Raw genomic sequence first — 27669 nt, forward strand, 5'->3', positions numbered from 1 at the left:
GACTACTGACCTGAATTCTCCCTCTTTCTTCGACTCTCCGTGACGTCAGGCTTGCGTAAATTACCGGGCATCTGAAGTATTACTTACTCAATGAAATCGATTCTGGGTAAATTATGACTCTTCCCAAACTCATATACAATGCTGACCTAGCTTTAGGGCTCTGTTCACTCCAGTAAAAAGAACCGTAGAGGAAAGTGAAAAGTTCAAGATGTGATTTTTTCCTGGGAAATTCAGTGGAAAGCAAACGATTAAACAAAACATTTCCAAGAGGTTCCTGCACTCTCGAGTAAACTTCCAACCCCTTGCCTTTGCCTGCCCCACAACGCTATGAGCAAACCAAGATTGAGCTGTTTTCCTCTTTTTTGTCACAGACCACATTGACTGTCACTTGTCAGCAGGCACCATCGATTGTTACCCAGCTCTTCATTCAGAGATAGCCTGCAGCTAGTCTGTGACGGCCAGTACTTAAGGTGTGAAATCAGTTACGGCTGCCTTGTGGTTAGGGCAACAGACACTCTGTGTTGCTGCAAAGCAGCAGCAAAACTGAGAGAATCAGAGTTAAGTTAGCGACTTTACCTGCAGGCAAGATAAGAATAAGAAAAATGTTTTCAGTGGTAAAACTCAAATCACAGCCCAGTTGGCAGGATAAAAATGTTGGGACTAGCTTACTTCATTATCCCTGTAGGGAAACTCTTTTTCATTCATTTGGCATGACAATACAAAACAGGATAAAAAGATATGACACTGCAACAAATCACAAATTAACACCAAATGTATCACAGTATGAGTATTGCATAGATCCCTCAAACAACAGGGCATGAAACATGAAGTTCAGCAATCATTAACAAGACTTATATCACAATTTCACGATATTGCACAAATCCCTCAAGTTGTAAGGTTAAAACCAACCTCAGGGCATCACAAAACTAAAATGAATTATATGTCAATAACCAGACCTGCTGAACGATTTATTCACTTGCTGAGTACCGAAAACCTACAACCAAAAGGTAACAGCTGGAAAGCCCTAAAAAGTGGATGCCTGGGATCTAGTAGAACTTTCTCAGCTTTTGTTTAGAGATCTTGATCTGCAAATATGTTAATGTTTCTGCAAACCACTGTTACGTTCACATTCGTGTCATAAGCTATGTGCAATAGTGACATTTCAACAATACCATGTTTCAACATTTGTAAGTGTGACAATACTGGATAATTTAGAGGAGACCTCAGTACAATTTTGAGCTGCGTTTGTGGCAACAAAAAAACAAATATTTTTGAAAACAAGTCGGAAATCTCCAGCTGTGTTTGGGGCAACTTGTGTTTTTAAAGAGATCTCATGACATCTCCTGTTTGCGGTGGCCATAACTACTATTTTAAGCAAAAACCTGATATTTTCCAGGCCCTAATCAAGTGTTTTTTGTGCCTAAACCTAGCCAAACCATAGGCACAGCATCAGCACTACATACGATTGAAAATTTAACCTAAAGAAGAGAAAAGTTGCAACGTTAAGACATGCAAAGTTTTAAAAAATATCCATGGTTTGCAGAAATGTACATTGTCAACATTCTATTCCAGTGACTGGGTTGAAAATGACACCTGCTGACAATGAGGAAAAAATAAAGCAGATCAGCGAGCAATGAGGTTACAGTTTTTAGAGACTGCAGCAACCCCTGCCAATATTTATACCTTTTCTATTGATCATCTAAATCTATCCAGGATTAAAACTCCATAAATTAGTCAATGTTGTTCAATTCATAGACATAGACCATGGATTTACAGGTGGACCTGAGCGCCATTCTTCCTGTAACACTTGAATGGATTTTGCTTATTCATAAGATGCCCTCTTAATGGCCATATGGAGAGCTCTTCGCTCCGAACGCAGGACTCGATCTGAAACGGACAAAAGCAGACAGGTGCAGATGCCTTTCTTGAATTTGGAATTAGCTTTTCAAAAGCATCCTTTGTGCGTACTGCATTGTTTTACAAATAAGGGTAAAAAACTGTTTTACTGTGTAAATATTTATGGGAATCTGTGCTTATTATTTTTGCATGTGTGTGTATGTATGAGCGACACGAGGGGACAGCTGCGCAAAAGATTAGCGATCAGCAAGACAAGAAAATCAACCTACACATGTGGGCACAAACACACTCTCTCCCCTTCTGGGTTTAGTTGCCATGGTGATCAGTGGGGGAGAGCGAGGTGGAGAGCCATGGAAAGGAACGAGAATATGTGTCTGGAAAGCCCATCAAGTCTGACTGAGGTTGACTGTAGCAGTACGTCTTTACATCAGGTCACCGCAGTGTGCCGGATCAGCGTCAAGAGCCACACGCCGCTTTTTTGCTTAGTTTAGTGGTTTCGGCACCTTTAATGCTTCATCGTTTAAGGAACTCAGTTCAGGCAGTCTAAGCAAGTCCTACCCAAGATTCACCTCTGACTCATTTACAGTAGTCCCGTTTACTTACAGTTCAGAGATATGACCTTGTATACAGCCAGCGTGAAAAACAGCAAGAGCGCAGAGCCCATAGCTGAGAGCGCCAGAGCTGTCGGGCAGACTGGGGCCAGCAGGAGAGGCTCCACATCCCCACGGCCCAGCAGGCTCCACGGCTCTTCTCACAGGCCTCCTGACTGGCACTGCCACCGCTGCCATATGGAATCACAATCGCTTTTAATTTGCACTGTGCTCTCTTTAAGAGTGTGTTTCTGTGTGTGTGTGTGTGTGTGTGTGTTGGTGTGCGTGTGTGTGTGTGCGTACGCCCTGATAATCACAGTTATGATCAACAGTACTAAAAGTGTGTGTGAGTGTGTGCATGTTGGCTGCCTGCTGTTAAAGAGACTGAGGGTAGTGTGGATCATCACTATGATTATTAGGGCGCACACACAATCACACACACACAAACACACACTGCAATGTCATGTAAGTGCTTTGACATCCCACTGTTTGTCGACCAAAAGCTGTCATGTGTTACTCAGTGGGGACATACAGTCTGTAACCCTTTCATATGGGTAATACACAGTAAATCAACAAATACATGATGTGTTATTATAAATGAAGATAAGACTTGTTTACCCAGAACTATATAGTGTAAATTGATTTGCATCGATAATTCTGTATATGTTTGACAACACTGGTTCACTAACAATACGTCCTACCTGATGGTAACCTGACATGCCAGATGGTTTATTCCACAGAACCTTCTGGGAAGTCCTCCTTGGAAACTGTTTGGAAAAGGGCAGGGACTTTCAGAAAATAAGTGGCATGTGATTGGATGAACGATCTGTCTGTCACTGTCTATCAAAAGCACCTTCAACCATTCAGACCACCAGCAGAAGAGCGATACCGCCAGTTAGACAGTTGCCAAATCAAATTCTTACAGATGCCAGTCATCTTTTCCATGAAGAAAAAACCTTCATTTCCATTCTTTGTTATTTTCTAAATAAATAAATGGTCCAGTACTGATATAACTGATGCTATCGCAGTAGCAATGCTAACATCTTAAGGAGCCGCCATTGTTGTTTTCAAACAAGCATTCCATCCTGTATGATTGGTCCAAACCACTGTGATTCAGCCCACTAGCACATGACCTTAAGCGTGGCAAGATAAATTTGTGAGATCATGCAGTCTCACAAATAACCTTGATTAAAGCCTCAAACCGTAAAATCAGACCTGTATGATTTTCTAATCACTGTGTTCTTTGGCAGCGTAACATATATCCAGATTCATACTGACCTTTGAATGACTCCTCTTTGTTCCTGATTATCAAATTTCTGTTATTGCTCAAACTTAAAGGGACTTTACTTGAAAAAAAAATATCTAGGAGTTGGAGCAGCTCGTACAAATTACATTTTATAGTCTGCTTGGTAACTCTGAGATAATCTATTTACTGTTTTCTCCAACCCCAGTTTCAGACATCAAACTAATTTATGTTTGTGTTATGGACACAGAAACCTTGACGTGCGGCTGTGTGAGGCACAGACATCAAGGTGCAGACTCACTTATGTCCACGCAGACAGGCAAAGATCTCGTGTCTCACATGGCTCAGTTGTGATCAATAATATTTACCCCAAGTGCAGCATGGGAAACACGAGGTGCTCCGATTGCTGACGTCAATGAGTAGAGAAATCATTCAGACACATGCAGACGAGGAGGAAGGGGATTAAAGGGACATGCCACTGATTTCACACATGAAGATGAGCTTGTCACTACTTGACATTTCAGAACAGCCTAACAATGTCCTATTCGGCTATTAATACATGGAGATGAATATTTTATTTAAACGATTTAGTGGTTTTGACCATTTAATTTATAGCACTAAAATATTTTACTTTGAAAGCCCTGAAGCCGGTATACAATGGTTTTAAGACTTCATCCATTACTTGCTGTATGCAGGGAGCTTTGCAAAGTTTGACAAACTCTCAAGTTGGGCTTGAGAATTTAAATTGAAATAAATAGGAAACTTTTGTCACATTGATTTGCATCATAGGTAATATAGGATCAGGTGTTCAGAGTTTCATATCCTAACATCTTGGAGACCAGGTGTTAGGATATCTCACTCTCTGCTTCTTTGATTTTGACCATTCTTGGTAAATGTCAGCGCAAATCTAAATTGCTGGAACGCCCCTTAATTAAATGAAGTGAATCACGATTAGTATCTCCGTATCATCCCGTGGAGCCCGGTTGGTTAATATCAGTGTGAAATCGACCTCACTGGAGCCTCAATCCCCTGCATTTCTGAGTGAGTGTGTGTGTGTGTGCGTTCAATTCCCCGTAGCTTACATAGAGGAAAATAAAGGCAGATGGTGGCAGGAACTTGGCAGATCTCTCTCTGAATGGTTCTGGAGGAACGTCTGGGGTTTACAGGCCCACTAACCACAAACACGGTCACAGTCTCACACTGCCAGGAGCCTATAGCAGCCGCTGTGCACAAAACAGTGTCTGCGGCGAGATCGCCACTGCCCATCTTATGCTGATTCATCCTTTTTTTGACAGAGGTCATAGAAAACTCAGTAAAGATGGCGACTGTAATTATCTCAACAGGGAGCAGCAACTGTGCAAACTGTGTAAATGCACAACCTTTGCATTTCTATCTATCTATCTATCTATCTATCTATCTATCTATCTATCTATCTATCTATCTATCTATCTATCTATCTATCTATATATCTATCTATCTATCTATCTATCTAGCCATTACTGAGGGTTGTTTCATAAGCTCTCATCAGGAGAAGTGTCTGAATCACTCTTCATTGTTCCGCAGACAATAGGATTAATGCCAGCATCGTCTATTCAGGCCTGTTTTCCTGTGACCGGCGTTACTTTTGATGCTTTACCCAGATGAAAAATCCGCCACGCACAGAGCTGATGGCAGGAGACCGACCCTGATGGCTTGTTGGTGTGTGTCGCTTCTGTGTCGACCACGTATTTCCTTCTGTGCTCCTGGAAGCACAGCAGTGTGTGTGTGTGTGTGTTGCATGTGTGTCTGCATAAACTAGGTCAGTAGGAGGACAGGAAATCTGTGTTCGCTTGTCTGTCTGACTGCAAAGTGTCCCTCCAGAAGTCGCTGCACGCTGATACACACACATGTGGCACACACAGTAGCTGCGTCTACATGGACAGTTTATTCTGACTTAACTATTTGCATGGACGCTAAACAAAGCCATCCAATAAAGATGTGCGTTTGCATGCCAAGGCATTTAATCAGAATATTACTATTATTTATTTCTGCCTGCTGTGAAGCATCTTATCTGCCAGAAATATGATGAAGAAGACGATTGAGAGAGTATTCAGTCTGTCAGTACACTTTTCATATTCGTTTTTTTGGAGCTAACATTAGCTAAAGTTGTGACCTTAGTGTTAGCCATCAAGATTGAATTTACCAGTAATGCTGCTGTCCTCTGAAGCAGGAACAGGAGCCTCAGATGAGTTATCCTCAAACCACACATCCACACCTCGGTGGGTCATGTTCGCCAATCGTCGCTCTCCCGTTAGATGATCCATAAGTCTGTCTGGGTCGGAACCACTTCCGGCATTTTAACTTTTAGCCAGGTAATGTGAAAAGGCTGCCTCCAAACTTCTCCAGCAGTTCTTGATTTAGTCAGTGGTTCGGTGGATTCTTATCATTTGATCATCTTTTCAAACACTTCTTTGAACAACTTGTTTTGAGCCTTTCAGCCATTGAGGCATGCAATGATCTTTAACTCCTTTAAAGGTGCACTGTGTAGTTTTGGGGAAAACTTTTTAAACAGAAGATTACGATCTTCGGTGACTTTTTTTATGATTTTTATGCCAAAACAAACTGAATAAACTCTTAAAAAACAAATTGACCTGTAAGGACAACACAATTTCATACTGTTTTACAGAAGTCTTTACATGGTTAAATGTTTTCTTATTGATCGGATTATCCTAGGTTAACAGCAGCCCTCTCGATCTGATTTAAAGTTATTCAAATCAGGTTGGACTGGATCATTTTCATTCTATTTTTTAATGGAATATTAGGGACCATGTAAAAGCAGCTAGTGATGGCAACAACCGTGCTATTGCACACACGTTTTTATGTGTAAGATTAGGAATTAGCACACTTCCTGCTCATATGTTCTCGAATGTAATTTAAAAGGCAGCATGTGCCCTAATCGCCTTCTTCCCCTTCTTCCTCTTAAGCGTCTCCTTGTCTACTCTCACTCGAGGTTTTAGCTTCAATCTGTCTGCCTTAACCTTCATTTACTGCTAAACTAAATCATGAATAATCCCTGCTCCCCCCATCAGCCCATCTCTTAGCCTTTTTCCTCTCATTAAAATGTACATTCATATTCAGTGGATAGAGAGCTTGATCATTCCAGAGGATGTGAGTTCAGTTGTCTCAGTCGTACAGTCAAAATCACCACGAGAGAAGAGAAAGGAAGAGAGATATTACAAGTACTTTTCCCTCTGCTCCTGTGTTACTGTGTTCTCTGCCGGTTGGTTTTGCATGACGAGCTTGTGCTGGTCTCAGCAGCTTTGGGGCAGAGCGGGGGCATTGCATCAGAGGACGGAGCTGCTGCGTGTCCTGATCCCAGGGCAGGATTGACAGAGTCTTCAAAACACTGCAGTGCAGATAGAGGAACAGAGGGTTAGAGTGCAAAAAGAGGGTAGCAGAGTGAAAGGGAGGGGTACATGTTGTAGGGTAAGAGTCAAGATGGAGAGAGGGGGAAGAGGGAGGACAGAGGAAAGAGAGCACAACCAAGTGCCTGGATTTATTAATCAGCAGCGGCACAAACGCAATACACATTAAAAAGCCTGGGGCTGGAATATAATGAGGAAAAAAGACACAAAAACGTTCAAAAGTCATCTTTTGATTGCGAATCACAGCTGAACAAGTACAGTAAGTAAGTGTAGTGAGTTTCTCTACAGGTTCATCAGAGGACAGTTAGAGGGTTTCCGGTCATATGCTTCAGGTACTAAGTGCCTCATGGTCTCGCTGGTCTTTCAGTCTGCACATCTGAATGCCTGAGTGCAGCCCAGGTCCTGCTAGTTGATGGGAAGAGTGTCCATTTCCTCTGAGTCGGTGAAATGTAATATACAAGTAGAGGGCTGAAGGGCTGAAGACCATAAGGTGGGGAGGGCAATGAAAAGAGAGGGGGAATAGAGAAGGTAAGTGTTGATTTGCGTTCAAAGTTGTTAGCTATGACGCAGGCCGGCGCTGTGTGTTGACCGCCACCCTGTCAGTCCCCCGGGGCTGTTATGTGTGAGGTGCTGGCGTGGATTGGCAGCTCTACGTGTCTTTTAGACTCAGCTGGACATTTGACATGTTTGACAGTTTGGTGACCAGCGGGTCGCCTGCTTGTTCTGACAATAGATAATGTTTCATAGAACTGGAACAGCCTGCAGCCATACGTCTGGACTGCTTCCCTGGAAAAAATGTGCATGTGCCATTTATGAATCCGTTTTGGGCACCTGCATGTCTGTCTGCATGTGTATATTGGTGGAGCGCAGTGATGCCTAAAATGCCTGCATGGTCCCAAGAGGCATTTTGATTGAAAGAGAGCTCCAGAGTGGAGTGGCTGTGAACAAGTTTGCTCCATTACAGCCAACGCTTTTAGTCTGATTTGTTGGCTCAGCAGCACTCACTTAACAACTGATCAATAACAGGAAGTTGGACTAAACTTCTTCACTGGGACCAACACTAACAGCACATCCACCCGCACACTTGAGGCTGCTCTGCCTGTGTGATTTGCCCCGTAGTTTCTCACTGGTTTTCTGTTTAAAATACCGCTTATTCAATCACATCCAACCTCATATCCGGAACCCCCATGAGAATGTTGCATCGGATGTTTTCCCTTTTCCACATGACTGGAACTGGATAAATCAATTCAGCTGTGATTGAATTTGAAACTTTTTCGAGCAGATATGGTTCACTTTAAATCACATGAAAAAGACTGAAGAACATCAAATCAATTTCAAGCAACAATGCCAGATGCTTGTTGGTTCCCACTTCGACAATTTTCTGCTTCTTCTGTCTTACATTAGAGGAAAGTAAATGAGTTTTAGACTTTGGTGGTCATTCTCAGACTGCTGAGAATCAATTGATCACTTACACGGATGTGTAATATTTCTTTATTGAAATGTCAAGAAAGTGACTAGACAAGCTCTATAATGTATATTTTGTTGAGTTGTGCCCTGACATTATGCCAAAGATTTCCAGCAATATTCAAGCCTGCTGCTACAACTTCTGGGAGAGAGTCCGAGGTCAGAGACCAGGAGTCTTAGAGCATGACTAAACATAACATTAATAAAACATTACCTCACCCGTAAACATTTCTGCCTGAGTCAGATTTTCATCAGCAAAAGTTGTTGTTCAGCAATGAAGACAGCAACTCACAAGATCCCACACTACTTACAGCTTTTGTCTTTTGATTGAGAGGAAATTATATGCTGCAGGTTTAATCAAGAAATCCACCAGCAGATGGAAGGTGCAATTGACCACCTGCTGAATTCCAACACCAAACAATTAGGGTGCAGCATATTGAACCACTAAATGCCGCTAACTGTACCTGATGGTGCCAGCCATACAGATGGTGGTCCTATAAGACTCTGACTGGGCTGGAGATTGTCGGTATAGATATCTCATCAACACAATACATAGACATATTTTATATTGCATCAAAATGAAATTTTTTTGTATTATGTTGATGATTTTGGTTGATTTTACATATTGATTCTTTAAAAGGACTCATTAAAACAAGTTATAGCAAATATTTTTTTTAATTGTCATATGTGAGCGGATTGTAACTTTCTCCCAGTCTCTCTGGGTTGTCTATGCAAGCCTGTTGACGATTTGTTTTGTTGGTCAGAGTCGGGTTGCCTGCGACAGTCCAAAGTATGTGACTTTATGCACGTTCTCGGGTGAATCATCTCACTGCCTTACTATCAACCACGCTCCAGCACAACACAGAAGTTCCACAGAGCCCCTTTAATCAATCATGAAAAACAAGAAAATGTTGGGATAGTTGCAGCCCTAAAATGATTAGTCCAAACATGGAGGCAAAAGCATTAATAGGTGCAAGAAAAAGTTGCTGCTTATCAGCACTAACAGAATAAGATGATAGATCACTTGATCAAATGAGCCATGGACTGCCAAAATTAGACTGTATTAGGCAATGAGTACATTCAGACTTCACTGCTGTGGGAGAACAACATCAAGACAAAGTCTGGAACTACTTTGCAGAGGAGACCTGCGTGGCTCTAGAGTTACACTGAGCAAACTTTATTTGGGCGAGACTCCTGCCTGTCCGCTGCCTCTCAGCCTCTCAGACAGTGAGTGGGCGACTGGTGAAAGCCCGGCATTAACTGATCCCCACAGATCGGGCCAGCTTAATGCAATCCCTTTGCCCTGCGCCTTCAACTGTTAATTATCGCAAGCGCATAAACAATAGTCAAGTTGCATTAACAAAATCAGCCTGGGTAATCTTTTCTTAGCAGCGCCATTATGGAGATGAATGTCACCGGGCACTATTAGCACGCCGCAAGACAGAGGGAGAGTGGGAAGGATTGTTCTTTTTTTCCGCCCGATTTCCTCTGTGTAGGTGTTTAATGGTATCAATTCCTCTCATCTTGCAATGTGTGGGGAGAGCGGAGGCATGCCGCTCTGAGGGGAAGCTCATCATCTCCCTTTGTGTTTTACAGTTTCCTTTTGTTAGTTTGAAAAAGCTGTTATAGATGTTCCGGTAATGGCTGGTTTTGGTTTCATAACAACGCTGAGATTAGGCTTTCCTGGGTCAAGAGGGAAACCAACGCGTATACATAGCAATCAGTGGGGTGTAGATGAAACAATCTTCCTGATAGAGCCAGTCAGTTTTTTACACGCTGCACGTTGTAAATCTATAGATTTGACAGAGCCACTGTGTCATTCTGGCATTTCAAATCATGCAGCCGCGCTGCTGTCTCTACTCAATTTTAATTGCTTCCAGGCGCAGAGGGTGTCAGCCTCTCTTCCCCTCATTTTTTTTTTTGATAAGCTATCTCCGCTGATGTCTGGAGCTGGTTAGGACCAGAGTTACTGGCTGTGTATCTGCACTGTGACCCCTAAACCCTGGCCTGACTGAACCTGAGATGGGAACGCTGGGGAAACACAAACCTTCAGGCATGGCCCTCTTCAGAGGTCAGAGAGGCTGAGGTGGGGGTCATCACATGTGCTCAGCATCATTTTCACATCCTCACTCTCTTCTCTCATTGAAAATGTGTGGATTGCTTCAGGCTCTTTGATGGCACCAGCCATAAACACACCAGCTTTCAGACCCCTTCTTGATATCCTCAGAAGGTTTTTTTTTAAAATGAGACATATTATGCTCATTTTTGGTTTCACAATTGCATTTTGGGGTATTACTAGACTAGATTTACAAACTTTAATGTTCAAAAAACACATCAATTTTCTCATACCGTCAATTGCTGCAGCTGTATTCCCCCTTTGTCTGAAACACTGTTTTAGCTCCTGTCTCCACTCCTGAATAGTTATTCTGCTCTCACTGGCCAGCTCACACATGCCAACACTACAAACAACAGATCAACTGTGCTGGATTAATTTGTCCCAAGCTAGACGATTTGGAGAAATCATGCAAATGTCTGATGTAGTGTGATCTCAGGAAGCCACAATATAAGGTGCAACTACTGAGGAGGCGTTCAGGAGCTAGTTTTCTGTGGGAGAGAGGAGCTTCGGTTGTTTTGGACTTTGACCCTTTTTAACTTTCAGTGTCTGTTACATGCACAAGAACCTATACAACACACTGAAGGAAAGGGAAAAAAGCGAAAAAATGTAATAAGTCTCCTTTAAGTTGTCCTCACTGTCTACTGACCCACCCAGTGTTTGTTCAAAGTTTCCGTCTATCCCCTGCAGCGTTTAGCCGTCTCCCTTCCTTGTACCCCTCTCTGCTCCTCTTCTCTTCATCCCTCTGTTCAACCCCCCGCCCCGCCGTCCTGCCAGGCTCAGATCTCCTTACACTCTCCAGTCTTTCATGTGGATGGGGGTGGGAGTGACGGAAGAGAGGATGGGAAAATTGGCCACCCTGGGATCACACACACACACACACACAAGGCCTGTAAAATGTATGGCAAGAGAGATTCCAGAGGAAATGTTGTCTACGTGGTTAAAACTCACAAACAGAGAGAGTTTGAGGTTTTTTTGTTGGCAGCCAGGATCCACAAACCATTTATTTTACCCAAGTTTGTATGCACAGGCAGCGGTGCGATGTCACGAACATGACTTGTTTTCGCTTTGAGGTTAGCCATTTCTCAAACACTGTGACTGAGGTTTGTGTGCTGAAGAGAAGGGGACATTTTTACATAGCTCATCTTCATTGATCGGTACAGTGGCTGCTATTGTATTTCTGAGGGGGGAATAATTGAATGAATCAAGTGTGGACAAGCTCAATCGCTTTAAGCATGAACACTGGAGGGGAATGTGAATTTATTCCAGCTTTGCCTTTGAAGACAGCACACTCACAAAATGGGCCACGCTGTGTCAGTGAGGCTCCTGCAGTCTGGGCTCTTACTGTTGAGCGCTGTGATAAGATCTTCCTCCGTGGCTCACATCGGGAGCACCGAAATGAGGTCAGCGTTGTCCCCTTGTAAACAAATGCACAACGAATCCACAAACTCGCTTTTCCTGGAAAACTAAAGACACATTCAGCGGACAATTGGTGTGAAATAGCGGCTGTACTCAGGCGATAAGAAGCTGCGGAGTGTTAGCGGGAGAGAGTGTTTCTCCATCTGCAACAGCGTGGTGGTCAAAGGTCGGAGGCTAGGTCTGGGGCAAGAGGATGGATGGGGGGCATGACTGAAGTGCACACAACAGATAAAACACTCCAGTCACACAAGTCAGAGGAAGAGCTATCTCAGGACTCAGGAAGGGTTGGGTGGATGAGGCAGGATGGGAATGGAGGACAAGACAGAAAAACAAACAGTCCCAAGCAAGGATCTTCCCCTCTACAGAAGATTACGGTGGATGTCCGGTCCCAGCTCACCCCCCTTCAAGCCCACTTCCCATGTCCTCCTGACATCGCTGTGCAGCAGCCGACCCGCAGTGTCTCTCATATTAAAGGTCGGCCATATGCTGGTCATGTGAGTGGATGTGCAGCTCCAATTTGAAAAACCACGGTCTGCTCGACGTAAACAGAACAGTGCGTCTTTTATGATGCGGCCCACAGCTGCACAGCTGTGTTTGAACGGGAAGGCTATTTATATCTACACTCTTTGTTTTATTTCTCTCTTTACCTCTTCTCTCTTGGTGTTTACACATCCTCTAACCTCCTGTCCTCCCTCACCTCTCACTGATCCAGCACTGCTGCCTCCTTCAAATGGTCAAACAGGAGCTCTGTTGCCTTAAAGCAGCGTCTCCAAATCTTTTTCAGCATTTGTTGCCTCTGACAGATTTTCCCCAAATTCTCTGTCCTCTGACTTCTTCACCCACCATTGTACGGGTGAAGCAGATATGGTGATATGCCTCATTTTATTTTCTTCGTTTGGTGGAGATTCATCAGCTTTTATGTTTTTCTGCGAGTCACAAACTTATCCCTGCTTTGCTAGTGGAGCTGAGCAAAGCCTCAGTCCTTTAGTCTTGTTGCAACCCCCCAGTTACAATTCACTTTGAAACCACTGCTGCAAAGAAAGGGGTCTTTTTGTTCTGTTGTTTTAGTCCATAGATTAATTGATTTATTGGCAGTTGAGATCTGAACGTGGAGCGTCCAGCTGTACTTTGCCCTTTGACCTCATATCAGTTCTCTACGACCCAATCGCGATGTCCACACTGGACTTTGAGGTGCGTTCCCAATAAGTCGGTTTTGGGCTGTCAATTTGTCAAATAGATGAGGACTCTCACAGACATTTTGAGCAATTTAAGCCCACTTTTTGTGACTTTTGCGACTGCCTGAGGGAGTTACTCACAATTCATAGCATTTTGATGTTTAACTCAATTATCAGTTCCTAACTCTGAGTCAGTGTGTTTCTATTTGTACATTTATGTTTTTTAAATTACATTTTTACAATTTTTTATAATATTTTTTATGATATATTATAATATTTTAAAATGGAAAATAAAAAGTCTGGAACCTGTATGGTTAAATGTCTCAACATGCTTTCCCGTTCTTCTTCTTCATATGTAGCATTTTGGGCCCTTGCGACATCTCATTTTCAACCACTTACCAAACAACACAACACAACTTGTTCCAGGAACAACAATGAGACAAGTTGCAAAGCTGTGACATCACCACAACCTGATTGGTTGGTTGCAATAATGTTTCTGGAACAGCACCAACACAGCGATATTAGAAACACCTAGGGGGACATCGGGGTTGGGCCTTCTTCCGAATTGTCTCTAAACATTATACATTATACATTACCCTCAGCCACTCAGTGTTTTCTCTACATGTCTCCTTTCACCAGACTCATATTCGGCAGCAGGCAGCGAGGGCAGCATCTCCACCTCTGTGGCGTCCCTGCCCCCGCAGGCATCAGGAAGCTCGGCCCCCAGCTCTCCGGGCTCCAGGCGCTCTGTGAGCACTCTGAAGAAGTGGCTCACGAACCCTGTGCGCAAGCTCAGTGCCGGGGCCACCGCCAAAGGGGAGCGTCAGGTCCGCAAACTTGAGGGAAAGCCTCCACCTCTTCCGTCCCACAGTAACAGCCAGGACCTGGGCAGCCCTGTGAGGCCTGAAGATACTCTCACCATCCTGCCTGTCACACACAGAGAACTGGTAAGAAGTGTTTTTTCTTGGTCCTCAAACTAATCAAACAAGGCTTTGTATGTTGACGTTTTGCTTGCCGATGAACCACCTTGTAAGTAAACTCATTATTAGGAATTATTACGCATGGATGCTTTGTATGAACTGGTTCTGAAGTAAACACACAAAGCTTGCATAAATCCAAACTAAAGCCAACAACCTGACTGTGGCTTGTTTATATAGTTCAGGAATATGAGCAGAGACAGGTTTGATGTGGAGTTGATCCAGGGAGGACTAAGTATCATGGCAGGTGGTGATATTGTTATATAACAGCAGCGCTGCAGGTTCAGCCTGCAGGAGCTCACGCTGCCATGTTCTGTGACTCGTGCTCTTCGTGCAGCTGCGTCTGTGCGCTGCAGACATTTTGCATTATGTTTATATTGTGTTCTTTGACATTTTGTGTGTGTGTGTGTGTGTGTGTGTGTGTGTGTGTGTGTGTGTGTGTGTGTGTGCGTGTGCGTGTGTATATGTATGTGTGTGTTTGTTGCAGGAGTGGAAAGATGGCCTTGCAAGCCCCGAGGACCTGTCACCGGCTACACTACAGTCCCCCAGCTACATAACTGACTCTCTGATTGGCTGCACTTCACTGCCAAACACCCAGGTCTGTCTGCACGACAGGCTGTAAATCTAATACAATATAACCTCTGATATCTGTTATCACGCATTACTTTAGTTGTGTAGAAATTACAACAAGAAAAAACCATCTTTGTACCTTAAATGACAGGATGGAGACTGCCCATGGTTTGTAGCTGACTGTAGACTGTAGAAACGAGTAGCAGTGATACTCTGAGAGAGCACCCAGCCTCAGTGACATCAGTACTGTTTGTCTCCATGGCCCTCCAGCCAGATCTGGAAATGACTAACTCTGCTGCTGCTGCTGCTGCTGTCGGCAGAGCTCAGCTATCACGCTAAACAAATACACAGATGCACAAAGGAGCTCTGCCTTCTGCAGACACACAACCAAAGATTTATAGCCCTATACATAGCACACACATATGTAAGGGAGTCCAATTGAACACAAGCCTCTGTCCGAGCAGGTCGATGCGCCAGAGGACCAGAGGGCAGGGTTTGACAGCGACCTGTGTGATGCATGACTCACACTCAACATGTTACAAAAGGACATGCCTGGAGAAAAATAGGAAAATAGCGCAAGACAGCAGATGTGATGAAAGATGACTCGCCGCAGCGAAGTGACAGAGGACTCTATGTGTGCGCGTACACTTTCATGTCTCCATCAAACACTCAGTCAGTTGCTCGTGGCAAAGGAGCGTCTGGTGTTCAGAGGGTCTCCTCTCAGTGTGAAATGGAAGCATGGCAGAGAGTGGATTTTACTTGAGCATGAATCATCCGTGCCTGAGCCCCATCAATACACAGTAAAACAATAGCTGAGCATTGTGTGGAGAGTCTCCTGTTTGTGAATCGACACCGGACCACTTAAATCCTAATTTCAGTCTCAACAACACATCAGAAGCCATTAACACGATTACATAAGAGGGATGAGGTCAGCGCTATGGTGTTTTCACTGCCAGTCTTTGGAGAGAGAGGGGTATGGAGGCAGAAGGAGAGAGACTGAATTATGTAGGTCCGTCATCTGCGAGCTACACATCTAGTGTTATAAGCATTGTTGCTCTTCCCATTTTCTTCACACCGTTTTCTCTAATATCATGACCACAGTAGAAGATTATTTTTTGGCTGGAAAGTTCTTGGTATGCATGTCAGAGACGTGGCATAACAAAAGACTATTCACTATTCAAAAGAATATTCATTAACTTTTATTTTCCCAAGGTAGAGTACGTGCAGTCTGTCAAACTGACCCAAAAAACAAATAACTGCTGCTTTGTGAGATCTCTTTCAAGCCATCCCCTGCTTCGTGGCACTGTTAACAGTGCTGTTAAATCACAGTTATCAGCACTTGAGACCATCTGTGTTCCTTCTCAGCATGGTACCGTACCTGTGATTTGATGGGCCCTTTGAATGGGCTGCTCCATCCCGTTAGAAAGAAAGAACTTGCTGATGCCGTTGCTGGAAAACACAGTTTCAACCATCAGCAAATATTCCCAGGTATAACTGGTGTTAAAAACACAATTTTTATAGCTGTAAAGATAAGTATTCCTTTAAACCCTATTAATATCACTTAAATACTGCTGATTTGCAGCATTTTGTGTGGTTTTCTGTTCATAAATCACTTTTAATATCAGGATTTTTAAAAGAGGAAAACTCTTCATTGATTATTTTTACTTGAGACTTGATGCCTTTTTAAAGATCCTACACAAGAGAATGACCTCAGCTTTCACTAAAACTGTTGTCAGTTTTTTTTTTATCATCGGCTTCTGAGTAGAAAAACAAAACTTGCAACAGAGGGAGACAAGGGGAATTTTCCTGTGGGCTTTGCCACAGCACATCTGGAAGTGATCTGGGAGCCAGGGAGACCTGTCAGCCAGGCTGGAGCACTCCTAGCGGGGCAAGATGAGTTGGGGGAGCGAAGGTCTTTATGGAGCCTCTCTGTCTCTCCCCGAACCTCTCTTCTCTTTACTTCACTTCATCACTTTAATTATTTTTCTCTCTCTGTCATACATCACGGTGACAGAAGTGAGAGCTCCCAACTTGAAGACGCCAACAAGTTTGTCATGATGATGGCAGGTGAACAAGTTGAACTAGACCAGAGAAGAAAAAGTTCCGTCCCTTTTGTATTTGCTTATATGTCTATCTATTTATTTCTCTCAGGGCAGCCACCTGCCAGGGGAGTTAGGCAGGGATTAGGCGTAGGTCTGTGGTGTGTGTGTGTGCAGGTTTGTGTGTGTGTTTAAGGTGGGGAGGTTCTGCTTGACTAGGGCAATGGAACACAGGGATTGAGGTGAAGACAGACGGCTGCCCCTATATGTTTACACCGTCAGGAAAGAGTGAATGACCTCAAAGAAACGGCTGAAAAACACGTCTAAAAATAGAGGGAGGAACTCTGTAAGAAGACAACAACTGAGTCATTTCACAACCACACAAAGGAGTGAGTATTATGGGAGAGAACTAAGTTACCCACACTTGAGGGCTCTCTGCAGATGTGAAGCATGTGTCCATTGAGTTGGTGATGATTGCATTCTTTGTGGGCTTCGTTGCGGTGTGCACAATGACTCTATATTTGCACCAGGACCCCTGCAGGAAATGATATCAATTCCAGGAAAAAGCATGTGAAGGAGGTCATGTATGTAACACATGAACACAATCGATTAGATCAGAGCAACCTTGGGTTTATCCTGCATTTCTATTCGCAGCCAATAAGGCAGTACTGACATATTTGTTGCTGTAAAAACAAGATAGCGTATGATGTATTTACGTATGCGTTTGGATCCTCAGGTGGCAAAACAAGATAATGTATTAATCCACACATAAATCACAAATGTAATGACATTGTCAGTAGGTGAACAGAACAGTGAATTGTATTCCTCTTCCTCTCAAGCCAAAACTCCATCGAAAGCTTCCCAGCTTTTATTCGTCATCTCCTTCATCAGCGGAGCCTGTTGCGCCCTCTAACTCTTTATCTGTTAATCTCTTTCTCTCCATCTCCCTGTGGCTGATGTGCACAGCACGGATCATTAACGGTGACTATCTGAATCTGATCTTCTTATCATTCAATCTCTGTTCCTCGTGTCTCACTGCTCTCCCTGGTCACCTTGGCAACCTGCATCATTATCGTCTCTCTCCTGCTCTTTATCTCCCCCTTGCTTACTTTGTTCCTGGCATGATGCACAATACTGGCACCGGACCTTTGATAAATAGTCTGTCTTCTGTCTGTCTGTCTGTCTGTCTCTGCCTCCTCAGGACACTCAGTCCACCAGTGTTCTGCCGGATGACAGCGGCTCCGTCTTGATGGACGACACTTCCAGCCAATGGTCGGCTGCGGCTGACACAGAGGAGGAGAGGAGGAGTGCCTTAGAGAAAAGCATGTATGTGTTTTGGCCATGATGCTGCCACACATTCTGTAAATAAACAACAAGATTATAATTCAAGAGTGCAGCTGCCATCTAGGAATGTGTTAGTGTTCCCCATATGCCTTGGAAAAAATCTTCATCTTATTGGTCATTATGACAATAATGGTCATCTTATGGTCATTATGACAATTTTAACATATTTGCTAATTAGCACTAAACACAAAATGCAGCTGAGGCGGCTGGGAGTGTCAAGCAGTAGACTGTTGATCTTAAACCAAAGTGTTCGACTAACCAAAATTATGACCTCAACTTTTGTGGCGCTTGATAAAAAAAGTCAAGGGAACACCAAAGTCGTTGGAACGCATCATTTGGGAACCAAGAATGCAACCGTCCAATAATTCAGTCTAGACTGAAGTCGGGGACCAGACTGACCTTGTCCTCCTCAGAGCAACAAATCTTTTCAAAACTATTTTAGGGAAGTTTATGAGCACAATAAGAATATTTCAGTCTCATTACAATACAAATCAGAATTTTTCAGAAGTTGCTGTCTTTCTTTAACAGAAGACATTCTAAAATGTCACAGTGGGAAAAAGCAGTTATTATTATATTATAGTATAGTATAGTTATATTATTCATTTAACAGTTAAATGAATAAAGCCTGTCATTTTGCTGCCTCAGTTTTAGGGACCTGGTATCTTGCATGCCGGTTAAATGTCACACTATTATTATAGGGAGCCTTTAACAGAAAGTAGCCTTTGTTAATGTGATTACTGCTGCTTTTACTCCTATGAAAAGGTAAATGTCAGCTGTGGAAAATGCTTACAGGGCAGGTCGCTGCACTAAAATTTATCCAATATATATCCAATATTTCACGGGATGTTTCATGAGACATAACTATTGGATCTGATGCTACATACAGGGAAAACAGAGAGGGTTTTGGGTCTGTGGGCCACATTTGTAGCAGGTACCTTGATATTTATTGTAAGAAAGAACCAGGACATTAGTCAAAGTAGTTATAGTCATTACATAGTGGGAACATCACGTTTAGAAGCAGCTGATGACCAAGTTAAAAGTCAGAGACCCATTTAACTCAAGAAAATGTGAATGTATTTGTTGGAGTCCTTAGTCTTTGTTAAACTTTATGCTTTATAACTTTATTTTATACTCATGTGCAAAGAAACATTTCACATTTCAAAATCATCTTGAAAGTCTTAAAGATATTTATTCATTCGTTCTTTTATTTAAGCATTTTATTATATAATTATATATTTATTAAGCATTAAGTCATTTAATTATTTATAAATTTCTTAGTTAAGCATTTGGTTACATAACTATTTATTTATTAATTTAGTCGGGCATTTAGGTATTCAATTATTTATGTTTTTATTTCATTCTGGCTCTATTAAAAGTCCACTAGTGCTGCACTCTACAGAGCTGTCAACCACTTTTTGACCAACGATCCATACTCAGGTCATGTGATGAGCTATTTCTCCACTGCCTGTGAGATGCAGTTAGATAACAGAGGAAAAAGATAGAAAGTTTCATTTCCAGGGTGAGCTTGAAATTTCACACTATCAATGATCAGCTGATCAGCTGTTTGCTGACTATGTATGTTACTCTAATAAGTTTGATTTAATAGAAAGAGTGTTGGACGCTTTCTCCATTTTGCCTTTGAACTAGTAAGAAAATCAAATAATCCCTTCCAGGAAACTTTCTACCAAATTCCAGTTGAGTATCGTTCTGGAGCCCTTTCTGGAAAAATAATAAGGAAACTGGGACTCGTAAAATGAAGTGCTAACAATATTTATGCAGTGTGCAAAATTAATACTCTAACATTCATTTGTATCTTCACAGGTATGTGCTGAAGGAGCTTATTGAGACAGAGAAGCACTATGTGGCAGACCTGGGGCTCATAGTGGAGGTAAACCTCGCAAGTCTGCCAGCACAGAACACACACACACACTCTTCACTGACAGAGAAGAGGGGACTTAGTCATCGACCCAGTCTGTCAGAGAGAGCTCTAAAGCCTTATCATCACAATTCCTCCACACTTAGGTCTGCCTCCATCCCACCGTCTGCAGTCTTTAGCAGATATTGTGAATTATTAGCTTGAAGAGTATAATGTTGCGAGGCGATCCATCTCCCAGTACCTTAAATAGCTGGAGATATTTTGGTTCAGAGAAGAATTCTTGCCATCTGAAAGTTAATAAAAGCTCAATAATAGCTGGTGTGTGATTGTCGCAGTGTGTTATAATTGTATTCGAGGTGTGAACAGACGTCAGCAGCTCTGTGGTTTCCTTGCAGGGCTACATGGGCACAATGACCTCCAAAAGTGTCCCGGAGGACATGAAGGGAAAAGACAAGATTGTTTTTGGGAACATTCACCAAATATTTGACTGGCATAAAGAGTAAGTTGCATTTATCTAAATGACTTTTATCTCAAAATGTGAAGGAAAAAAAAAGTTTGCCCATATTGCATTCAAAGTGAAAGACAAACAGGGATTTGTAGAGTATTGTGTTTGTGGCGGAGCGGAGGACAAAGGAACAATAGGTCAGGAGACAAATCTGACCTTCCGTTTTGGGGATGATTGCTTGTGTGTGTGTGTGTGTGTGTGTGTGTGTGTGTGTGCGTATGTGTGTGTGTGTGTGTGTGTGTGTGTGTGTGTTTGCTGTGTGTGTATATGTGTGTGTGTTTGCTCTCTGTAGCTACTTCCTGGGAGAGCTGGAGAAGTGTTTGGCAGAGCCGGAGAGGCTGGCTCAGCTCTTCATTAAACATGTGAGTATGACTGCCATGCTGGCACACACACACACACGCACACATGCACACACGCACACACGCACACGCACGCACACGCACACACTCACACACCCGTCAGTGGAAGTGTGTCTGAGTCTGCTTCCTTGTGCTGTTTGGCGTGAGGGTAAACAGAGCTAAGAAAACATGTGGAGCTCCTGTTTATCCCATACTGTACCTCTCTCTCTCTCTCTCCTTCTCCCTCTGCTGCCAGCATCTCTCCTTCCACTTCTCTGTTACTGATACGTCTCGGTCTGGCCTGTGTTTTCACAACAGCGCACATGGCAAATACTCACACACGCACACACGAACGACACACTGGCAGATTTCCAGTCTGGGCTGGACTGGTCAGGAAACACCAGGGAAAAACAGCCAGAAAAGGACGAGGAATAACAAACCCTCAGTTCAGGCTGTCTGATACAAAGGCTTTATTCCACCCAAAACTGTGGCCCACTTCTTCCTATATATCTTGGTGATGCATGCAACTAGAGTCGAGTAAAATAGAATTGTAGGGTCACAGAGTTTATACAGCGAGCAAAATTAGATTAATGCATATTGGTTATGTGGTGGCACATGCAGACTGTGCATACACAATGGGTAATCTGACCAACTCGGCTTTGCTTCTAGCCCGAAGATGATTAAGTTAAACATCTCTCTTTACTCTTTGCTATATTCACTCTTTCTGTCTGCAGCTCTTTAGCAATTCAATAAGGCTCAGCCCACTGGATAATCAACTTAAAAAGCCTGCGGTGGAAGAAAAAAAAAACTTGTAACTGAATCTTTGCATGGTGTCAAACTGTGAAAACAAGCGGACGGCGAACGCACTCCTAATGAAAAGCAGCTTTAAAACAAGGGGTGTGTCACCGACATGCAACATGTGTGCTCATATAAACACATGTAAACACACAGCCGCAGTGCAGGTGGGCAGATGCGCGCAGCTGTCCTCTGCAGTGTTACATGATGTCCATATTCAGGTGGAGCAGCTCGCCGGTCTCCAGGTTACAGAGCCATGCAGCCTGTTGCTAGGTACGTATCAGCAGGCTCTGGTTACACCGAGGGTAACCTGGGTAAATTATACATAACCTGATGCTCATCTACATTAAACTCCATTAGAGCTCTGAGGACCGCCACATGTGCACTCCCCAAGCCATTTAGTCACAGAAGAGTAGACGCTAACCAGACAGAGTCGACTTCAAAGGAACCGGCTAATCATTACTGCTGCTCCCAAAAGCAGCCAGCGTCACTGCACATCCATTCTTGCTCACATTCAGGGGCATTTTCATTTATCTGTAATGCAATTAAAGAAGGATTTTTGTATCAGATGTTCAACTGAATGATTTTGTAATGACGTGTTTTTTTGTTTCTTTGGTGATGCAGGAGAGGCGCCTGCATATGTATGTCGTATACTGTCAGAACAAGCCCAAGTCGGAACATATCGTCTCAGAGTATATCGAGACGTACTTTGAGGTGAGTCGCATAACTTTTTATCCCCCCAGCCAACTGCGACTTATTTCAGTTTTTGTAGTAAAAGGAGACGATGCTCTAAAGATACTCCTTATTTCAACTTCATAAATCAATCTTCCATGTCACACTTTCAACGCAAGCGACAGGAGTGAAAATAGAAACAGGGTGTCAGTCTCAAAACGTCACGTAATGCAAACCAATCTGACTTTGCTAATGACGCTTGCTCATGTCGCTTGCAATTTGAACACTGTGCTAGAATGGCAGCTACTCCTTTTTCGCTCATCAAAAATGACGGTATATCAATATGCAATCTTTTTATTTCACAAGTTTAACTGCGGGACACAAGATGTCTCCTATGTGTGCACTGGAGGATTCAAGTTACCGCATCACACTTGTTTATGCTAAATACTCAGTAGTTGTGATGTCACAAATCCTGCTCGTAGGCCCCGCCTCTTACAGTCAAATTTTACCGAGAACATAGAAAATTAACATTAATCATTAATAAATGTGAAAACAGCCTTCTAGTGTCAAACTCTGCACATGCATCATTCTACACAGTGAAGGTCAAACATTCAACTGTAGGAACATGAAGAAAAACACATTTTAATTGTAGAGAGACTTTAATACATGACTTAAACTGTAAAAGCTGTTTTTGTTCATATTGTCTAATTAATTTAGGACAAACACCTGTATACCCATGATGCACTGGCCACCTGCCACTCAGGCCTGTAGCTACTAAGCTATTCAGTATGCATGGATCTCTAACAGTTCCCATACTATATATTATACATGGCCATGTGGGTGTCTTTTCCTCTGCCATTTATTATTCAGATTGTTATTAGTTCCTTTACATCGACATGAGACAAACAAACAGTATAATCCCTGCAATGTATTGTCTGTGAGGGATTCAACTGGCCATTAGCTGCTGTTCTCTGTGCCGCGACTGTCATGCTGACTGATGTCGTGTTGTTTGTGTCCGTCTCCGCTGTCAGGAGTTGCGTCAGCAGCTGGGCCACAGGCTGCAGCTCAACGACCTGCTCATCAAACCTGTCCAGAGGATCATGAAGTACCAGCTGCTGCTCAAGGTGAAACGCAGACACACTGCTGCGCTGTTGATCACACACCAAACTTCCTACGCACACACGCACACGCACCAGTGTTTACTGTGCAGCTGTCTGACACGCAGCAGGGTCAGTCACAGGGTTGTAAACATACAAGCACGCATTCACACATACGTGTGCGCCCCTCCTTCAAGAAACACTGATGACACACCGGGCGTATTATCTGTTCAGCCAGAGAGGAGGAAGAGGCAGATTACATAACGAGACTCCATTCTTAACAGAGGATTTAGACAATCATATGCAAAAGTCTTTGAAGATGATCATAAAATGACATCCCTGGTATAAAACTTTGCCCTCTGGCATTCAAATGAAAGGTGGGTTCAGCCCCCATAAATACTCCACCAGATGTCCTCACCTTACTCTGAGCAGTAAACCTGGAATGCTCTGTGACCATGCTGTGTTTATTTGAGCAGGACTTCCTCAAGTATTACACCAAAGCTGGGATGGACACGGAGGAGTTGGAGGTTGGTCCTGATTCGTAAATACAAAGTTTAAAGGTTTATCCTTGTACTTGTGCAAAACCTTTTATGAGTGTACTTGCAACCTGGCTTTTGTCTTTTAAAACAGAAAGCGGTTGAAGTGATGTGCTTTGTGCCAAAACGTTGCAACGATATGATGAATGTGGGCAGACTACAAGGCTTTGAGGTACGTCTCTGGAATTTGGACAGTCTTCAAAACATTTCTCATGCCAACTTTTCAGCCCGTGAAAACCACACCATCTCCTCCGTTTGTTGTGTTTGTCTTTCGCCGTGGTATCAGGGGAAGATCACGGCCCAGGGCAAGCTGCTCCAGCAGGATACCTTCACCGTCACCGAGCAGGACAGTAGCTTCCTGTCCAGAGCCAAAGAGAGACGGGTCTTCCTTTTTGAGCAGATGGTCATCTTCAGCGAGCCAATCGACAGGAAGAAAGGTTTCTCCATCCCAGGATACATCTTTAAGAACAGCATCAAGGTTTGTGACTCAGTTGAAGAAGCGCATTTTACTCCCAGGTTACGAGTTACACAACAGATCCCCACTAATTCTTGCCCAAATCAGCACACGTTACATAATCCCACGGCAGGGATTTTTTAGAGGCTTGCATGTGTTAGTTGAAGTATTTAACAAGCAGCTCAGCAGGCCGGACTCCTCACAGATGCTAATCAGATGTGATATGTTCCAGGTGAGCTGCCTTGGGGTGGAGCCCAGCGTCGACGGCGATGATGCTCCTTTTGTGCTGACATCACGCAACCCTGACGGGAGTGTGGTGCGCTTCCAGCTGCAGGCCGCCTCCCCTGACGTCTGCCGGGCCTGGGTCAACGATGTTGTTCAGATCTTGGAATCCCAGCGCAACTTCCTCAATGGTAAATCCCAGCTGAGCTCTGGAGACGACACCGCATCCCCCCTAATCCATAAATCATGCTCCATCTTATTTTCTTCTTATTGTCAGAGCACAAGCATTGTAAGCTGTTGAGTCAGTTTAGTCTTTTCTGTTGAAGCCCATCAAAAACAAAAAATAGTAATTGTAACTTAACATGATTAGACAGAAAATCACAAGATAGCAAGTAAACTATAACCAGGACTCCTGACAAGTTGGGATTCTGTGTAAAAACTAGAATAGAATGTGATCATTTGCCATCCTCTCAATTGAAAACAGCACAGAGGCTGTGTGGAAAACTAAAAAAGATAAAGTGTTTTAACTGATCAAATTAACTGATTAACAGTATTATTATGATTGTGATGACAGTAACATGTTTCAAACTACATGGGATACGGGCATCAAAAGACTGAGAAAGTGTTAAAATGCTCAAAAAACAATGCTGCACAGGTGAAAAGGTTCCTAGGTGACAGGTGGCAGTATGATGATTGGGTCTGAAGGAGGAATCCTCGAAAGGCTCAGTTGTTTTCGCAAGCGAGGAAGTGAAACACATGATTGTATAAAAGATACTACAACTGGGCTCTGACACAATTTGTAAAACTGATGTTGCTAAACACAGAATCAGATATGATTGTACTATGTTTTTATCAATGTTTTACAGTGTCACAATTTTTGACAAGAATTTGACAAAATCTAGATTGTGACAATGTGTATAAAGTTTTACTTATCAACTTTAGTTTATTCAGGTCATTCCTTCACTTCCTGGTGAAAATGGACTTCCATTCTCTTTGATCGCTTTCAGGAGGCTTTCAGGAGGCTTCCGTAAGGCAACGTACCACGCAGTAATTGAAAAAGGAAAGTCATATGTATTCAACAGCATACAGGAAAAAACAATGCACCTTTTAGATCTTAGAAGTAGCTGGTCAGTAGGATTCTCGTAATTACCCTCTGCTTAAACGGCCAAGCTTAAAACATTTGAATGAAGTGAGAGTATTAATGTGCTTAGCAACAGACTTAACAAATGAATGGGCTAATATGCCTGTCAACCAGATAATCATTGGGCTGGAATGAGGTTGTTGGAGGGCTGCATTTGGCCCATGGGTGGCCAATTGAATAGGTCTGCACTATAATGTTGCTGTTAGCATATATAAATGTTAATGCATTTTTTGGCAACTACCTCCTTTGGGTATCCATAAATGGAGGCTGGTATAAGAATGCATAAATAACACAGTTGTAATCACATGAAACGTGTCTTCAGAGAAGTTTAACATCACATTATAGTTGGGATAAATCTTTTACTCAGTCTTTATGTAGTTCAGATGAGTGTAGAGCTTTGTAACAGCTGCCTCTGTTCCTCTGTGTCTTTCAGCCTTACAGTCACCTATTGAGTACCAGCGGCGAGAGAGCAAGTCTAACAGTCTGGGCCGCTGCATGAGGCCCCCTCTATCTGCTGCCAGCGCCCTTCGGCCCCACTCCTCCGCCTCCATTGACCGCCACAAGCTGCCCTCCCTTCACTCTTACAACACCTCCCTGCCCGCGCTCTACCTGCCCAGCCAAGGCCAGGGCCAAGGACCCAGTGAGACATACTCACAGCGGGACGTAGGTTTTCTAAAGCTGTCTCTCCATATTTCTATTCATGAGACACCTGAGACACTGCCAGGCCCTGCTTTCCTCTTAAGCTTTTTTGGCTGTGGGGACTGGACGATTTCCCAAATTGAATCATAATAAATAGCAAATGGTGTTGTGTGCATGCTGTGTTAGTGATCGACCTGCCTGTTGTTTGCATCTGCAGCCCGCTGTGGTCCAGCCATGCCCTGCTGACTCCCACACTGTTTCCCCATCACACGTCCAACTGGGCTTCACTGATCAGCCAAACTGTCAAGCTGTGTCAAATGGGCTGTACACATCCACCACACAAAGTGCACAGGTAGTGTATATGCATGCATGTACAGGCAAAGCTGTCTCTTATGTTGCATATGACATTTGATTATTTTTGCACGTAGCTGAACGCTGTGCTCCTGGGTTGTCTGGCAGTCATTATTCAACACCAGCATTGGGAAAAAATTAATGACAAAACAAGCCACAGGAGGCGAACCACTGGGGAAATAATGGGCCATTGTCTAACGTCTAACAATAATTCCAATGTGCTCATTAATGTTAATTAAAAGATGAAAGACTTTAGTAAATTGTAACCATTTATTTCGACAGACAAACGGTGCAGAGTTGTTGAGTCATAAGAAGAGTTATTGCTCCCCCTGTTGGATGAAGAAGGAAAATAAAAAAATACATTAAAAAAGTATATATTTTTAAGGACATCGATTATGATGCTGAATACAAAGAAGTGAATTTCCACAAACATTTACACAAAATACAACATTTTGCCAAATTTCAGGCCTGTCTGTCTTTACTTTGACTTCTTTTTTTCCCCATCTGGCCAGTCAACAATGGCAGCATCCTGTTGTTGTGCTTTACATTACCATTAGCAAGTCTCCCCTCTGTCATCAGTGGGCTGTGTGTGTGGACAAGCCAGCAATTGTTGCTCCCCACCTCTTGCTGTTTACTCAGGCTGAACAGGCTTGGTACAGAACAAACAGGAAGCAGGCTGAGCCAGACGAGGAAATCAGAGTGAGATGCCTATCAAAGGCAGATAATCGTTTCCCATATGTAGTCTGGGGTGAAAAGATGGAGCTTGGGCCGGTGCATTTTTAAACTGGGGGCCGAACAAGAAAAAGATCCCTATACTCATTCTCCATTAAATGTTTAGGAAGTTATTT

General features: G+C 43.2%; 1 protein-coding gene across 4 annotated transcripts in view; it reads left to right on the forward strand.

Moving 5' to 3' along the window:
- arhgef25a (Rho guanine nucleotide exchange factor (GEF) 25a) overlaps positions 1 to 27669 on the forward strand; it is a 72869-nt gene that overhangs the window by 42211 nt on the left and 2989 nt on the right. For 3 of the 4 annotated variants that reach the window (XM_030423602.1, XM_030423601.1, XM_030423604.1), the window contains 15 exons: positions 13905 to 14212; positions 14730 to 14840; positions 17818 to 17832; positions 18053 to 18177; positions 20017 to 20083; positions 20467 to 20570; positions 20869 to 20938; positions 22334 to 22423; positions 23413 to 23505; positions 23955 to 24005; positions 24109 to 24186; positions 24301 to 24492; positions 24701 to 24881; positions 26265 to 26494; positions 26688 to 26822. In XM_030423602.1, coding sequence (XP_030279462.1) covers positions 13905 to 14212; positions 14730 to 14840; positions 17818 to 17832; positions 18053 to 18177; positions 20017 to 20083; positions 20467 to 20570; positions 20869 to 20938; positions 22334 to 22423; positions 23413 to 23505; positions 23955 to 24005; positions 24109 to 24186; positions 24301 to 24492; positions 24701 to 24881; positions 26265 to 26494; positions 26688 to 26822 — 1850 coding nt within the window. The remainder of the gene's footprint in view (positions 1 to 13904; positions 14213 to 14729; positions 14841 to 17817; positions 17833 to 18052; positions 18178 to 20016; positions 20084 to 20466; positions 20571 to 20868; positions 20939 to 22333; positions 22424 to 23412; positions 23506 to 23954; positions 24006 to 24108; positions 24187 to 24300; positions 24493 to 24700; positions 24882 to 26264; positions 26495 to 26687; positions 26823 to 27669) is intronic. The other variant, XM_030423603.1, reaches the window with a different exon arrangement.

Source organism: Sparus aurata, chromosome 7 (genome assembly GCF_900880675.1).
Source record: "Sparus aurata chromosome 7, fSpaAur1.1, whole genome shotgun sequence".
NCBI lineage: Eukaryota > Metazoa > Chordata > Actinopteri > Spariformes > Sparidae > Sparus > Sparus aurata.